General features: G+C 41.3%; 1 protein-coding gene across 1 annotated transcript; it reads right to left on the reverse strand.

Moving 5' to 3' along the window:
• Positions 1-2275: 2275 nt before the first annotated feature.
• Defb1 (defensin beta 1) lies at positions 2276-16410 on the reverse strand. The gene is made up of 2 exons (XM_059244664.1): positions 16273-16410; positions 2276-2510 (listed from the first exon to the last, which is right to left on the reverse strand). The coding sequence occupies exons 1-2, from the start codon at positions 16331-16333 to the stop codon at positions 2362-2364; spliced, it is 210 nt and encodes a 69-aa protein (XP_059100647.1). The 5' UTR covers positions 16334-16410; the 3' UTR covers positions 2276-2361.
• Positions 16411-17486: the final 1076 nt, after the last annotated feature.

The raw sequence follows: 17486 nt of genomic DNA on the forward strand, positions 1-17486 counted from the left end.
TCTTCAAATAAGTTACTTCAATTTTCTATTCCATACAAACAAATGTGAGGGAAATATGTGTCCAAAGAGGTGCTGGAGGAATAGGATCATGAAGTAAACACGTTAGACCCCTCCAGATATATTTCCATTAGCTTATGAAGCAGAGATTTTGCATTTAACATAACTTAGGAAGCTGAGAGGGCTTTAACTGTGTGAAACAAGTGGATAAAATACAAGCAAATTGGAAACATGATTTTTTTTCCTGGTTTAATGGGAGGGTAGGAGTTAAGAGGCTTAGAGTTATTGGAATATGAACACGGATTTGCAACTCTAATGGGCCCACACTTCTCTACTCACTCCACACACTCACACCTCACACTGGAAGGATCCAGAGGACAGTCTCTTCACCATGGCTATGAGAAACAGGTTGTGAAGGTTGCCAAAGTATCCTTAGTGAGCCAAACATTTTCCTTTGTTGTAGATCAGAACCCATGGTGGGAACTGTGGCCACTAAATTTGGAAACCAATATGTGACGAGGCTGACTGGTTCTAGGGCGTGAGAAACCAAGTAGCAACATGCGGCTGCCAAAATGGAGTTGGGTGTGGCTACTGAAATGGAGAAGAGAATCCATGTAAAATTCAGAATGGCCTCACCCAGGGACCATCTGTGGAATTGTGTAGTATGGAGTCTTGGGAGTGATATTAAAAAAGAAGATGTCACAATTCTTGCTTTAATTGTTTATGAAGAATGTGATAGTTGTCAGAGTTAATTAAAGTCACTAAGTCACTTCTGTCAACCATACCAAAATACAAGTGAAATCAGAAGGTTATGGGAAAGTTCTCAGTCACAAACCTACTTTTAATCACCGTAATAGACTCTCATAGTGACCGTCTGGAACCATCACAGTACTCCTCAGAGGGTCCTTCTGTGAAAGGACAACTGCCAGCAATCCTGTGTTCAAGGCTGGCTTGTGACCACTCTTGTTACTCATTGCCACCAAGATTTATTTTCCCGAACTGTTTGATGTAATTTTCCTCATTTTTATTTGTGAAATCTTCCCTCAGCTTCACCCTCTTCAACATGCCCAAGGTTTGCCACATCTTGTCTGTTCCCATTACAATGCTTTCTATTTCCATTGTAATGATCTGCTATGGTGTTTATTTCTCGTCAATATAAGTAGTCTCAAAGACTTGCTCTTTGGCTCTTTGATTTCATTTCACATTTGTACGAGAAGATAATTTCTCAGACAAAAAAACCAGAAACATATGGTTTATATCAGTTAACAGACAAAAGTATGTGTTCATATATATGCAAACTTTGGCTAGTTAATAGACCAAAGTGTGTGTGTGTGTGTGTGTGTGTGTGTGTGTGTGTGTGTGTGTGTGTGTATAAAGGAAGAGATTAAAGGCATGGATTTAAACCACTGTGTCTGTATTACTGAGTATGTTTGAGTCCAGTCAATGTCCTCTCCAATGCTAACATCTTTCTTATTTAGCTTTTCTCTACAGAAAAGATCATCTCATCGATGAATATTGCTGTGGACTGCTAAATAAATTCTTTTTGCAATGGGACTTTCATTTTGGCCTGAGGAATAGAGCCACAAGTGCCCTTTATTTATCCTCTACCTGCCAAGAGTAGATGAAGTGTCAGAGGCAGATTAAGAAAACAACAGCATTATGTGTGCCATCAGGAGATGGAAGCGAATTTTTGGGGAAAACTAACTGTATGGCTGCTTTTGTCCACTTGTGGGCATCTGTAGACACAGCAGTGAGATGACCTGAACCACAGAAGGCCCAGTCCTAACACAGATGTGTGATAGACAGCTAGGCTTGAAAGCTGTGCCTAAGTATTTTTTAAATTGCTGATCTGGGAATCCAGCCAATACCCATGAAGGAGGAGCTTTGATGGGACAATTTACAGTTTAAATGAGGTTCTGATACTAAGGTTAACTTATTACTGCCCTAAACCCTGTAAGAAGAGACCTCGGTCCTGGATCTGCAGATGGAACCTCACTTAACTGACTGCTGAGAACATGGAAAAGTATCCAGTTTGGCCCCAGGAGATCTGATAGCTGTGATCACTATCAAATTCTGTGTGACCTTCCTGCACTGGATGCTTATAGTTTGGTGATAAAAAATCAAATAAAAGTGACACCACTCAAATTGTGACCATCATTACTCAGGGCCAGGCAGGTGCTCTGGATTTTCCAACCTCTTGTTCTAAGCCCTGTACTTCAGCCTTACACTTTTAAAAACCTCTTCTAAACTGAGACATGGAATTCATTTTGATCTGATATAAATAGGCTTTAAAAACATTTCTTTTATTAAAATACTAATGGTTTATCCCTCACTTGTCTTTTATGTTCATTCTTCAAATCACTGTCAACTCTTGCAACAGTTGGGCTTATCTGGTTTACAGGTTCCCTGTAGTCTGGTATGAGAAGGGCAACTGGAGCGGAGACAGAATCCTCCATGTTGGAGGCATCGGTATTGGTCTGTTCTGCGGCCAAGACTTGTGAGAATACCAGCACCTACAAGGGGAGAGCAGACACGTTTAGACTTTTAGCTGTAATGCCAAAGATTTGAGAACATTTGGTAAAGGCAAGGCAGAGAAGCTGGTAGCACATAAGAGATTTTTCTCTTACAAGCAATTATTATGAAATTAATCTTGAGCCCCCTAAGAAATCCACACTTCAATATTCCAGTATGAAGAGGGGGCTCACAAGCCCCCACTCATAACCAAGGAACTATTGACAGTTGATAGCTTCTAGGGGAAGATGATTCAGGTTTTGTAAAAAATATATATATATATCTATATATCCCCTGATTATTCAATATTCAATAGTGAGCTGCACTGTGAAATCTTAACATTATAGTTGCTTAAATAAGACCTATACGATAACAACATCAGTTGCCATTACAACATGGATGGGGGAAATCTCATAAGGCCCCACTCATAGATGAAGAGCTATAGACAGTTAATGGCTGTTGAGAGAGGCAGAGTGAGTCTTTTTCCAGGGATGAGCCCATGATAGGTTACCCAGCGCTAAGCACATATACATATAAGCAACACTGAATCGACTGAGCAGGTTGTGTTGGGTGATAAAAATCAAATAACTTATCACCTCAAAGAAGAAGTGATAAATTTGAGAGGGAGTGTGGGAATGTGGGAAGAGTTGGAAGAAGAAAGATTGGAGTAGACAAGATATAAATACAGTACTCATGAAAATCTCAAAAAATTGTAAAAGAAAGATGTAATGATTGTAAATATTTATTCATCATTTTTGTGGATCCAATTTCATAATACAAACACTATTTGGCATAAAGAGAGAGAGAGATGTCAAGATTCAGTGCTAATGCATGATATCAGTACCCTAGTGTTAGTAGAAATATCCGAGACAAAAATGAACATAGAAATTTCAGAGTAATTGTAACACAGATCCAGTGATTGTAAGGACAGTCATATACTATTCCATCTCAAGGCTCTAAAATACACAAAACAGGTTTTAACAAATAAATGTTAAAATATGTTTGTATCTTATCAGATTACAATAGAATAAAATTAGGAATTATCTAGAAGAGAAAGGTATAAACACATGAATATACTGAAAAATATGAAGTTTGCTTTTGAAAAATCAGTATGTTATTGAAGAACTGGGGGAAGGTATTATAAACTTCATAGAGGCAAATGTAACTTAAACAAACAATTATTGTAACCCATGAATATAGCAATGGAAATTCTAAGGACATTTATAGCTATCAGTACTTGCAATAAAAAATAAAACCTCAACTAAGCTAATGACAAACCTTGAGATATTAAAAAGTAATATCAACACAAAAGCTAAATTAGTAACAAGGAAGTAAAATTATAAATGTCAGTCAGAGCTGAAAGTAATGAAATTTAAACCAAGAAATAGTCAAAGTATCAGTGAAACAAACAATTGTTTCTTTGAGAAGATAAGCAAAATAGATGAATTTATAGCTACATTAACTAGAAAGTGAAGTAAAAGAAAGTGAAAACTGAAGTCAATTATATTGGAAATGAATGAGGGAATATTACATCAGATACTTCTGAGAGCCAGAGGGCCACTACAGAATACCTGGAGAATTATACTGACAGGAAGTATATAATGTAGAAGAAATGGATAGATTCTTAGACACATTTGACATATAAACATTGAATTGAGATGCTATAGATCCACAGTGAGCAATGAGACTCAAGGCGTGGTCATTCTCACCCCCAACAAAGAAAAACTCAATACTGGTGAAATTTACTATAGCATTCTACCAGGTATTTACAGAACCTCACACTATTCTATAAAACAAGGAAAAGAACATTTCCAAATTAATTATCCAAAGTAGTTATTAGACCAATGCAAAATTAGATAAGGGCACACAATGACAAAAGAAAACTATATACCAATTTCCTTGATGAACATAGAGTAAAAACTCTGAGTAGAATCCTTGCAAACTAAATTCAGTAACATATTCAAAAGTCAATACGTGATGATCAAGTTTATTTCATTCTATGTGTGCAAGAGTAGTCCAGCATGTGTGAGATAAGCACAGTGCAGCCCATAAATATAATGAAGGGAAAAGCTTTTTTTCATGACCATGACAACAGATGCAGAAAATGGCTTTGAGCAAACTTAATATCACTGTGCTTAAACCCTGAAGAAACCAGGAAAAGAAGGATCATGCCTCCACATAACAAGGTTTATGAGTTTTGGCAAACTCATAGTCAACATTATACTGGATGGGGAAAAGTTGAGACCGTTTCCTTTAATACCAGGAAGGAGATGACTGTATGTACTCTCATCATTCTTATTTAATATATTGTTTCTACTAATTACTTTTCTGTTGCTGTGATAAAATATCATGACCAAAAGCAACTTAGGGTAGAAAGGGATTTATTTTGGTTTATAGTCCTGGGATTGGGGATAAAGTCCATCACAGTGGGGAAGGCCTGGCTGCAGTCAAGAAAAGCATGGTGGCGGGAGCAGGGAACCAACTAATCACATTCATCACACAGGAAGCAGGGGGACAGAACAGGAAATGAAGTGAGGCTATAAACACTCAGGAGCCCGTGACTTCTTCATCCAGCAAGGCTGCCCTTCCCGAAGCTTCCATAATCTAACCCCAAGAGTGTTATCTACTTATATTCAGATTCATGAGCCTTACTTGAGGCCTTATTTATTTTATTGCAAGTACTGATAGCTATAAATGTCCTTAGAATGTCCATTGCTATATTCATGGGTTACAATAACTGGTTGTTCAAGTTTCATTTGCATCTATGAAGTTTATAATACTTTCCCCCATTTCTTATTCAAACCACAACATTCTCCTCATGGCCTCTTAAGCCTCATGGCCATCTCATGATGAGAATGCATTTAATCCAACTTCAAAAGTCCTCATAGTCTTTAACAGTCCCAACACTGTTCCAATATCCAGAGTCTCTTCTGAGACCCAAGGCAATCTCTTAACTGTGACCTCTGTAAAAATTACAAAACAAATCACACACTTTCAACATTCAACAGAATATATATTTCCATTCCAAAATGTAGGAATATGGGCATAGCAAGGAAAGATTAGACCAAAGCAAAACTGAAAGCTATCATGGTAAAATCAAATTCTGTTGGTCCATGTACAGCATCTAAAAACCTCAGCTTCAATAGGTTAGATGGAACTGACCCTCCAGCTTTGCTGCCTGCAATCTACATTTTTCTCTTAGGCTGATTTTTTTATTCCATTTCCTGTATGCAATTCTCCTTGGCAGATACCTCATAGTTCTGGTATCTCAAACATCTTGGGATCTCAGCCACAACCCAGGCTTCACTATGACAGCCTCATGCAATGGCCCCTTGGGGAGTCCCTGAAGGAACTCTAACCCTGGTGCACATTACCTGGTCTCCTCAGTTCTCTAAAACTGCAGAGGAAAAACCCATGACCCCCTTCATCTTCCATAGTTCTTGTCTTCAAAACAAGTACCACGTGGAGAACACTATCAAGGTCTGCTTCCAGCTTGAGATGGTCCCTAGCCACTTGGACTTCAGTTGTAGAAGCTTCTGAATACAGTTCTCTCATAACATGGACGCCCATCTGAGTGTGGTCTTGCCCCTTGGAGAACCTTTCCTGTTGTTCTTGTGCAGATCATGCAGCTTTTCTTTAACAATTACAAACTCTTTTTTAGTACATGATGGAAGTCTTAGGTTTCCTGGTGACCTTTCCTTTCCAAACTTCACATTTTTATTTTTTCCTACCATGTGTGTTGTCCCTGTTGATTGTAGAGCTGCATAACTGTCATAATTAATAACCATGCCACAGACTCAACCCTGTCTTATGTTAAAATTTCCTAACAACAACAATAACAAATCAATACATCACTTTTTTTCTTTTTAAGAAATTTTCTATTCATTTTACATACCAACTGCAGATCCCTTTCTCCTCCCTCTTCCCAGCCCCTCTGCTTCTCCCCTCAACACACCCCCCATTCCCACCTCCTCCAAGGCAAGGCCTCCCATGGGGAATACATCACTTTTCAATTTAGCCTCACACAAATTCTCAGGCCATGGACAGAATGCAACCAGATTCTTTGACAAAATTTTATGAATGACCTCTAGCTCAGGTACAGTTTGAATCATTTTCCCCTCTGAAAACTCATGAGCCAATGCCTCCACTGTCTGAATTTCTTTCAGAATTTCAGAATTTTGAATTGCCCCAGGATTCCACTAGAATAGCTCATTTAACTCAGGATACAGAATTCAGTGACTTTTCTAGTCTAAAGTTCCAAATTCTCTCATACTCTTCAGAAATATGACATGACCATGTTCTTCATGTCAATAACTCCACTATCCTGGTACCAACTTCACTATAAGTGACTTATCTGTTGCTGTGATAGGATATCATGTCAATAAACAATGTAAGGAAGGAAGAAGATTCGTTTTGTTCTATTGTTTCAGAGAGAGATAGAGTTCATCATGGTGAGGAAGGCCTGATATCTTGGTTACTTTTCTATCACTGTGACAGAACACCTTGCCCAAGGCTTCAGTAACTGATGCTAAGGACACTGAGCACACACATGTAGAAGACTTGGTTCCTGCCTCTCAGTCTTTACAAAAATTGACCTGGAGTGTAACAAAGACCTTGATATTACACTTAAAACTTTGAAGTGACTCAATAAACATAAGGAAGGCATGTAAAGATAAAATATAAAGACTTTCTGACTAGTATTTAGTGATACTCGGCCATCAAATGTCCATCAAAAGGCTGGTGTTTTAAAGATCGACTCTCTAGTTCATGGCTGATTTGGAATTCTGGAATCTTTAAGAGATGAGGGAAGTAGGTCACAGGTGGCAGATAACATGTTTTCCCTGTCCCCTCCTGTCTGTCTCTTGGTTCCTACTTGCCATGAGGCAGAGGAGCTTCTTCACCACATGCTCCTCCCCCACTGTGAGGCCTGGTATCCATGGGTGGAACTGTCTGAAGCTCTCAGTCACAATGAGTATTCCTTCTTTCACACTGTTCACGCTGTATATTTGGTCACCAAGGCAACACAACAGACTTCGGTAGCTCAGGAACTAATAGCCCGGGCTTGGTAAGTAGGGTTTCATGCAATCGCAAAGCTTTGGCCCAACAGAGAAAGCAACAGATTTAAGAGACACCTGCCAAGTCAGAGAAAGTCATTGGCAACTGTTCATCTAGCCGAGGGGTAATATCCTGAAAAGGTAATATCCAATTCAACACCAAAAGTTAAATGCCGAAAGAGAAAGTAACAGAAAATTAATGGATAAATGAATTAAACAGATTCTTTTCCAATGAAAAAGGACAAAATAATAATTACACACACCACACACACACACACACACACACACACACACACACACACAAACCTGCTAAACTTTCCATTCACTAGGGAAATGCAAATCAAAACAACACTGAGATCCCATATAACCACTGTCAAATTGACTTTCATCAAGAAAAGATAAACAAGCAATGCTGGGCTGGGTGGTGGTGGCACACGCCTTTAATCCCAGCACTCGGGAGGCAGAGCCAGGCGGATCTCTGTGAGTTCAAGGCCAGCTTGGGCTACAGAGTGAGTTCCAGGAAAGGCACAAAGCAACACAGAGAAACCCTGTCTCGAAAAACCAAAACCAAAACCAAACCAACCAACCAAACAAACAAAAAACAAGCAATGCTGGGAGGACACAAGAAAAGAGGAAGAGCACACACTTCCAGAGGGAATGCAAAGTAGTACAGACACCATGACAATGAGTATGGAGTATCCTCAAAAGGTAACACTAGAACTACTGTGTGATGTCATCTTCACTAGCCATGGGTGCACACCTGTAGCATGTAGGTTAGCACACCACAGAGGTACCTGCAGATCCATGCTACTTCGAGCACTATTCACAGTAGCCAAGGCATGGAACCATCTTAGATGTCCTTAAACAGGTGAGTGTACATGGTGGAGTTCTCTTCTGCCATAATGGAGAGAGAAAGCATCATACCGAGAAAGGATAGAAGTGATGAGTATCAGAGGGAGAGAGGAATAAGCCAGACTCAGAATCAAGCATCATGGATGTTCTCTCCTATATGGAACCTGGGGGCATAAATGGGTGCCTGAAGAAGAAGAAAGGGGACTAGGAATATTATATGGAAAAGTGAGGATAAAGATGGGGTGATGAAGGGGTGAATTTGATCAAAGTCCATGATATTTCTGAACAGAAATGTAATACGAACCCCATTGTATTGTGTATTTAATATGCACTAGCTTGAAAAGGCAGGAACTAGTTATCTCTGTAGTTTTAATCATCTCTTATATTAAGGGTACAAAGAGCTATGAACTTAGTGTCAGGCTTTTAAAATTTTCTCAAAAAACTTAATTTTGCTTCATTGTACATCATTAAAATTATTGAACTCCATAGTAATTTGCTCTGGCACTTATGGAATTATACTTTCTACATATGTTTTAAAGACAGAGATGTTTCCACTCTCTGGAGAGTATTTTATCTGTGATTTCTCCTGATGTCTAACGGACTAGGTAAATACTCCAAATATGTTTTAGTAGTATGATCCAATCCTGTAAATGTTAGAAATATTTCATCTATACATGTCAAATGTTTATGAACAGTGTGTATCCAGATTTGGCTGCACATTTATAATTTATTCTAGGAACTGTAAACTAGAAAATAACTCAACTTTATGGGAATATATTTTTTGAAGTGCTAGATTCAAACCTAGGGTGTGTGGAGCCAGAGACTGTCATGTAATAAGAGAAGCAGGTCCTACAAATGTTAAGTATCAGATGTTGTCTCTTATATGTAGTGTGAGGGCCCATGGGAATGAGAGTGGTGCTATTGAGGATGTAGAAGGGGAAACAGTGAGGGAAGATTAGGAAGAGTCATGGGATTTGAGTATAATCACAGGACACTGTATGTATGTATGGAAATGACACAACAGAACCAGTTACTTTGTATAGTTAGTATAACATCAGTTTTCTAGTTACACTCTGTCCTAGAACAAGTCTCTTATATGTCCTGTCATAGATCACCACACCTCTCAAATTGGCAACTGAGGAGCCTAGATCATCAGATCTCCCCAGTTCTCATACCCCAAGGCTGCTCACTTTTCCTTTCATGGTTGATTAATAAATTAAAGTTGTTCTAGCCATCTAAGGAATACACTGCTTTACCTAACTTATAGATAGGGAAACTGAGGCTCAGAGAGAGTGAATGAGTTGACCATTATCCCATCACAACCAAATCAAACTCAGCCAAATCCCAAAAGTCATGTTTCTGCTGTATCGGCTCTCAAGAAGATATACTGTCCTTCAAATGACCTTCAGATGGCTGTACAAAAGTCAACTATACCAACTAAAATATCTATACAAAACAAAGTGAGTAAAGAGACATGTTCTGGTTTGTAATTTTCTTAGCTATCAGTTTGGGGGAGAAAGTTCACATTTCTTCACTAAAGAGTCTCTGAATGTTGTCTATGCCATCCATCACACAGCAGCAGTCTAGATCTGTAGGTATCTGCTATGAATGGACAGCGATGAACTTTGGAGCAATGTTCTCTGGCACAGCTGAGAAGGTAGTGTGGTACATTTCCATTGTCAACTTAACTGGACTGAGACTTACACAAGGCATTTGTATCAATGAGTTTGATTTTTCTAGCAATTTTTCTGTTTTATCTAAATTTTCCAGTGTATTACCATAAACTTGCAACAATTTAATTTTGTGTAAGTATGATGTACAATCTTGCCTTTTATACCTGACATCCTAAATCTCCACCCAGCAATTATTCTTTAATTATTAATACATCCTTTGACAATTTCATGTTTTTGTTTAATACATTCTAGTGACATTCATCTCTCCACCTTACCACCTGTCATGGGACTTAAGTCAAGTTAATCATCCCCAAAATGGGATAGCAATGCTTCATTTTCTGGGCATCAGGATTGTACTGCTTTCTATTTTGCTCCATAGCTAGCATCGTGACTCTTGTCCTTCCTGTCACCTTGCCTCAGTGTCCTAAAATCACAGAAACTTTTCTAGTCAAGTACCACAATAGGTGTTGGCTGATGGAATGGCAAAAGTGATTCTCTACTAGGAAATGAGGAACAAAATATGTCTCGAGGACCGTGGAGGGGAATGGGGGAGGTAGGAAAACAGTTTGCAGCAGTGAGCGGGGCAGGGTTGGTTTTCATGCAATCATCACATATTAAATCTGCACCAGGAAGAAGTGACAAGGACCTTTCATGCCACCGAGGTCAACCATGACCTAGTGTAGGGCAGATGCTTAAGGATTCAAGGAAGGATGACCAAAAACATGAATGAAGAAGATATATTAAAAGACTGAGTGAGATCTTTGGTCTTTATATAAGGGATCTATGAAAGTAAGTTTTCTTACAGAAGCTTTGGGGAACTAAGACACAGGGAGAGTTGGAATCTGAGAATGAACATGCACTGATCGGGCTGCAGATGTCGGGATTTGTGTCCTCAGTTTCTCTGCTTTAAATACACCAGAGAAGCTAGAGCCTTCATTCAGTAACTGGTAGAAGCAGAGGCAGAGATTCACAGCCAAGCACCAAGCAGAACTCCAGGAGTCCAGTAGAAGAGAGGGAAGAGGGATTGTATGAGAAAGGGGAGGGGGGGGTCAAGGTCATGGCGGGGAAATCTACAGAGACAGATGAACCAAGCTAGAAGGAACTCAAAAACTCTAAACCCACAGCTGTGGAACCTGCATGGGACCAGACTAGGCCCTCTGAATACAAAGACAGTTGTGTGGCTTGGTCTGTTTGAGGGACTCCTGGTGGTAGGATCAGGATCTACCCCTGGTGCATGAACTTGATTTTTGGAGCCCATTACCTGTAGTAGGATGCCTTGTTCAGCCTTGATGAAGGGAGGAGGGGTTTGGTCCTGCCTCAACTGAATGTACCAGGCTTTGCTGATTCCCCATGGGAGCCCTTATCCTTTTGAAGGAGTGGATGGGGGGGGCTGGGTTGGAGTGGGAGGAGGGATAAGAGGGGGATCTGTGATTGGTATGTAAAATGAATAAAAATATTCCTTAAATAAAGAAAAAACTAATAAATAAATACACCCTGAGCCCTACAGGCGAGACTCTGTGATAGTATGGTATAATTATAGGCAAATGTGAAGTTTTAAAAAATGCAAATGAATATTGAAGAATTTCTGATGAAAAGATGAAAATTTTTAGAGTAAAATACCTTCAGGCTGAAGTGGAAAGGATTGCCAAAGGACAACGGTTGGTAAAAATTAAGGCCCCAATTCACCCATCTCTCCCGCCAGATCTATGGGTAGACTTAGTGTTGAAACACCTACCGGCAGAGAGGTCGGGGCCATGGGATAGAGTGAATTGTGGAACATGAAAGAGAAACTCAGATGTAGGGGAACCATCTGGATTTTTCCACACCCACCGTGACCCTGACTGTGGAGCAGAGACTGAATGTCAATCATAGGCAAGAAAGCAGCCTGTCAGAGTCCTTGCTATTTTGCTATTGAGAGAAAGTCTTTCTCCAGGTCAGGACAAGGAAATTAGCTGCCAGCATGTTGGGGAGGGGCCCAGGAAGAAGCAGGTTCCTCCAATTGGAGGTATTAAAAGAAAAGTCGATGTTGCCTTGGAGGTGGGGTGTTTCTGAAGTCATGAGTGGAGGCATGAGAAGAGGAGGGTCATCAACTACACTTGCCACTCCCGAAAAAGCAACAAAACTGTAAACCACCTTACACACAAGTCAGTCTCTCTTCTGAATTCAAGTAGCTCCTGATAACCCTGTGCAGCGGGAAACCCAAGGCCAGCTTCAGTCCTCAGCAGCACCTCTCTCCAACTTCATGGAGCTTGAATGCACTGCCCATCTAGACTCTTCTTGAGAGGGAATGTGTGTCTGACGATCTCTTCAGGGATCTTGGGAAGTGAGTGAAAGGATACAGGGGTGGGGATCTGAGTGGATGTGTGTTCTTGTCATCAACCTGTCTGAGTCATGAAAGATCTATAGAGCAGGCCTGACATAGTCCCCACGTGGAAGATATCCTGGGACACTCAGACGAAACCTGTAAAGCTGTCCCTATAGCTGAAAATCAAAACATATGGTGGTGTTTTGATGTTGCTTTGGAGTATGCCTGTTGAACCCTATATTTTGCTAACTAGGGGCCCTCTCCAACCCAATGTGGAGGCTGTATGGCTGGTTTGTGGGTTTTTGGGTTTTGTTTGTTTGTTTGTTTGTTTGTTTTGTTTGTTTTTTTAGCTAATGGAATGTGTGGTTTCTGGATGGAATATGGAGACGATAGCAGGTAGATTTCTATTACTGAAAGCTTTTATGGGAATTGGAAGAGACAGAAAAAATTAGGACAATCAAATCAGGGTGGAGATTTCTGGATGAGACACTTGAGAGGAAAGGGTGGTAACTGAAGTCACACAATGCTAGTACCTGGAGTCATTTTCCTGTTTTAGTCTAGGCAATAGGCCTAACCTAGCAGGGTTGTGTCTAGAGTTTTTGGGGAAGGAAGGGAGGAGCTTGTGGAGCTGTGAATGCCTGTATTGGTAGGCTGGGTTAATTCTCTGATCTTTAATTAATTGTCACAGGTGCAATAGGAAGAAACATGGCTTTGATGGTAGGAGTTCCTAGTGACTGCCTGATGTCACCTTGGACTGGTCTGTAGTCAGTCTCCAGACAAGTCAGTGTCTCAGAAAGCTGTTTTCCATTTTGTCCCTGTCCTAACCCATCCCAGATGTGTCCTACCTCATAAAACATCCTGATCTGGCCCTGACTATCTATAGATTTGCTGATAGGATTTCCATCCCCTCTCTCAGTGCCTCCTTATGTAACCCCGCTTTACCTCCAAGCCTTGAGAGTTCCTGTGAAGACATAGGAGAGCTGAGGTCTGGGACTGAACTCCTGACCTACTGTTGTTTATCCATAAAATGTAGATATTGATTCTATATCCATCTTGGAAATATTATGAGGACTTAATGTAAATGTCCTATTGATTTGTGTTTCTCCAACTTTTTATATATGCCATCTATTTTCTCGCCTGTCACATACAACGTCCTCAGCAGCCAAGCATCTCAGAGTTCTGTGTCCAGTGGTCTGAAGGAAAGTGATAGGTTGTGATAGAGTCTGCAGAGACTTGGGGTGGGGACATCTGTGTAGAGTAATAATCCCTAATCAGTCACATTCCACATTGGTAAGTAAGAATATAGCCACATCTTCTGTTTGTAATAAAAGATGAGTCTAATATTTTATGTGGCATATTGCCATTGTTAACTGCTGAGAAAGAAGTAATGTTTGAAACACCATGTCCACCAAATGATTTCTGTTTCTCCTTCTAGCTCAATCTCTTTAGAGAAGCCTTTCTTGATGTCTCAGAGGAGGTCATCTCCTTACAAGGTCTCTTGGCAGCTGAACCCAGCATTTCCCAGGGCAGATAGAGTTACTCACTTGTATAGTTAGATTTTGGGCTGTGTTTTCCTCTAGAGTTGAAGGTTTATAGACAGTTGGAGACCTCTTTCTCTTTCTATGGCTCTTCTTCCTTCCCCTGGCAATAGCTGTACATGTTTGTTTCTCACTAAGTATTTGCTCAGTGGCAGCCTCAATCACCCTTGGTTTCCAAAGACCTAGGCTGAGATCTTGTTATGTTGACATCATTCTGTTTTCACAGACTATTTGTACAGGGAGATAGTGGGGAGCCCATTTCTTTATCTCCCAGGAAAACAGGCTGGTCAACTAGATGGTCCTGTCTTGTGGAGTCCTGTGGACCAGTTGGACATGGGAAGGTCTAAGGACTCTGCCAGAAACGAATGATGGGGATGGTGCCTGTGAGGGTTCAGATGGGACATGAAATCAGACCAGGGCCACACAGCCTTCCAGAAACAGAAGCCAGTACCCTCCACACTAACCTGAGTTCAGCAGACAGTGTAGGTCTAGAAAGAGTGTGGCCAGAAGGAACAAAGCAACTGAGCTGACAATGATGCAAATGCCTGAGGTGATGGGTACAGTATCCAGCTAGACCTAACTGTTTCCTAGTGTATGCGCTCCCCAGAACAGCATGCGGTGTGTTCCAAACCTACATGATTTTTACCTACAATCTATGGCTGTATCCAAATAAAGCAAAACAAGAACTCTCAAAATTCACACTCCAAAACCTATGCCAAATACATACAAGATCCACCTGCAGCTTGGCTCTGGAGACTCTCAGGAACCTACATGTTAATGCAAAGATACCTGAGGAGTTTCATTCTTCCTCCCCACCTAGAGCATAAGGACCAGGCCAGCATATTAATCCCAGAGGAAGATGCTTTTACTAGACAGCATCCTTCCCTGTGGTCAAATAGAACCTTGCAGTGCACTAGGTGTTCTTCAGTGGTCCTTCTTGGCCCTTGGGACCCTTAGAGTGATCTGAACATATTGGCTTTAGGCGTGAGATAGACTCTGCTCTTTACTATTTCCAGAGAGGTGGCTAGAGAATTCTTGTACTGACAGATTATACAGAAAGGATATTTGTATTCTAAAAGAATGCAGTAGAGTGGCTGTACCTAGGAATTTCTAGCAACCCTGGTAAGTATTCCTGGATCCATTCTTATAATGAAAGATCAGGAAGTATGGCTGAGTCTGTCCACCCTTGAGAGGTGGTCCTATTTCCATGGTTTGAATGAGCTGCCTAGCATCATATTTAGAATAGTAGACAAATAAGTCTTCATTCTGAAAAATATGCTTTTAAATTTTCTTGAATTTGGGCCACAAGAAGGAAATGTCTCCTTCTTACTCAGTGAAAGCATTCCCACCCCACCCCCAATGCGTGCCAAGACAAGTGTGTCAAATAACATGCACTGTGGCATGTACTGGCATTTCTTAGACCCTAAAAAAAGTGTAACTTATTAAATGCATTTTTTTACCTCTCTAATGAGCCATTACCTCACCATGAAAAACAGTATGTTAAGAATGCACCTGGATCCAGATTTCACATGGGAAAATTGGGCCATAACTATTTTGAAACACACACCTCCAGAGGCTAGCATGATAGCCTAGAGGAAAACAAAACAGGATTTTCCAGAGAATCTCACAACTAAAAATTCCTTCCCCAGGACCCTCCTAATACAAATATGGAAATAAAGCTCAGAAACACATGACTTTCTCAATGTTACCCTGAGAGATGACTTTGGGGGGGGGAAATATGTCCTTAATCACTACTTCAGGGTCCTGTCTCCCATGTCAGGGACAGGCTGCTGTGGTCTAGACAGTCTGAGCATCCTCTGGACAGATGTGAAGCCCTTGCATTTGACGGGTAAAATCTCCTTGCCAGAAGAATGTGGCTACTGGTGGGAATGTGAAAGGTCATCTGTCATTTCTTGACTGCTTACCTGGCGTTTCCAGGCATTTACAACTGGCTGAGCTGGCCTGGTGAAGGGGCAGTGGCACTTTGCCTGAAGCGGGATACTCAGAGATGCTCCACCCCGGGACCCAGGTGAGGCTAGTGTGTCTCCCTGGATCAAAAAGCTTGTTTCTCAGTGGAAGAATCTTAGCACAGGCAAAGCAGACTCCCACACGAGACCTATCTCAGATTCTAGGGACAAACATCACAGCTGGAAGATACCCACTACTCACTGTGAATTCCTTACCAGGCTCATTTTGCTGCTGCCCAGCAGTTGACCACAGGCCACTCAGGAGGCTCTCCTGTCGCTAGGCTTGCAAAACCAGGAGATAGCTATTACCTGTTCCCCCTTAGCCTCTGTGTCCCCAGTCCCAGTCAGGGCCATCAACAAGTTCCCAAGGCTTACCTGGCTCCATCTGGGAGAAGAGAAAAAATAACATCACCAGGAGAAAGTAATGAGTTTTCATGGCGGCGGCGGCGGCAGCGACAGCCAGAGTGCAGAGAGGACAAGAGACTCCCAGGTAGCTGAGCTGACAGATGCTTCCGGAAGCCTGAGTGAGCTTGTTTTTTTTATAGGAACACTGGTTGCATAACCTCATAAATAAGCTGAAGGGAGGCGTTGCAAACCACAGTGCAGTTCTAATGACATCTCATGGCATTGGCCCTGAGAAGAGTTCAAGTCCCATGGGCACATTACCTCTCCTCAGCTCTAGCTGGATTTTATTTTTCAGCCTGGATAATGGGCATAGGCATCTCTTGTCAAGCCTGTCCTGATTCTAAGGTTGAGATTCTAAGAGACTCTTTGCGAGGCAGCCCCTATCAGGACCTCTTGGGTTAGATAGATGCAGAAAGCTTGTGAGATGCCCAGTAACCCAAACAGGTGACTCTGTGGCTCCGGGCTGCTGTGGTTCCCTTATGTTTAGCTGTTTCCCTTTACTACAGTGCTCAGGGTTTATCTTCTCCTGGCACGATGGTGAGCTGATTGCTGGGATGGAAGCAGCAGTGGGGGGTTGCTTTCTCATGTCTCTGCGTTCAGACCTTATTCCCTGAAGGCTCTAACGAGCTAGTGTTTTCAACTGGGCACCTCTTCCTGGGATTTTCCGACTCTGGATCTCCAGAAAAACATCTGAGTTAAGTCCAGGGAGGAGCAACTGTCCACCTGGTGAGTGCTTAGCTAGGCTCTAAGTATTCAGTTATTGTACCATTTTAAAATATCTCATTTTCCATAGAATTTCCAGTGCAAATCTATAAGCAGATTTCCTAGAATATTATGAAGAAACTTATTTATAAGCAACAGTAAATGCCTCTACCCAACATGTAAGAGCAGAGTTTTTTTTCCAGCTGAGAACTGTTTTTTATTATTTTTTTACTTATTTTACATATCAACCAGAGATTTCCCTCCTTCCTCTCTTTCTGTACCCTCTCCCAACTCCCTTCTAACCCCCCATCCACTCATCAGAAGGGGTAAGGCCTCCCATGGGAGTCAACAAAGCATGGCACATCAAGTTGAGGCAGGACCAAGCTTCTCACCCTGCATCAAGGCTGAGCAAGGCATCCCACCATAGGGAATAGATTCCAAAAAGCCAACCCATGCATCAGGGATAGATCCTGGTCCCACTG

Source organism: Peromyscus eremicus, chromosome 17, assembly GCF_949786415.1.
Source record: "Peromyscus eremicus chromosome 17, PerEre_H2_v1, whole genome shotgun sequence".
In the NCBI taxonomy this organism is placed as follows: domain Eukaryota; kingdom Metazoa; phylum Chordata; class Mammalia; order Rodentia; family Cricetidae; genus Peromyscus; species Peromyscus eremicus.

Bases quoted from the DNA above. Each gene is read 5' to 3' on its own strand.
- Defb1 (XM_059244664.1), bottom strand. From the start codon at position 16,333: ATGAAAACTCATTACTTTCTCCTGGTGATGTTATTTTTTCTCTTCTCC. The intron at 2,511-16,272 runs GTAAGCCTTGGG...CTCCCCTTGTAG, and splicing joins CTTCTCCCAGATGGAGCCAG to GTGCTGGTATTCTCACAAGT.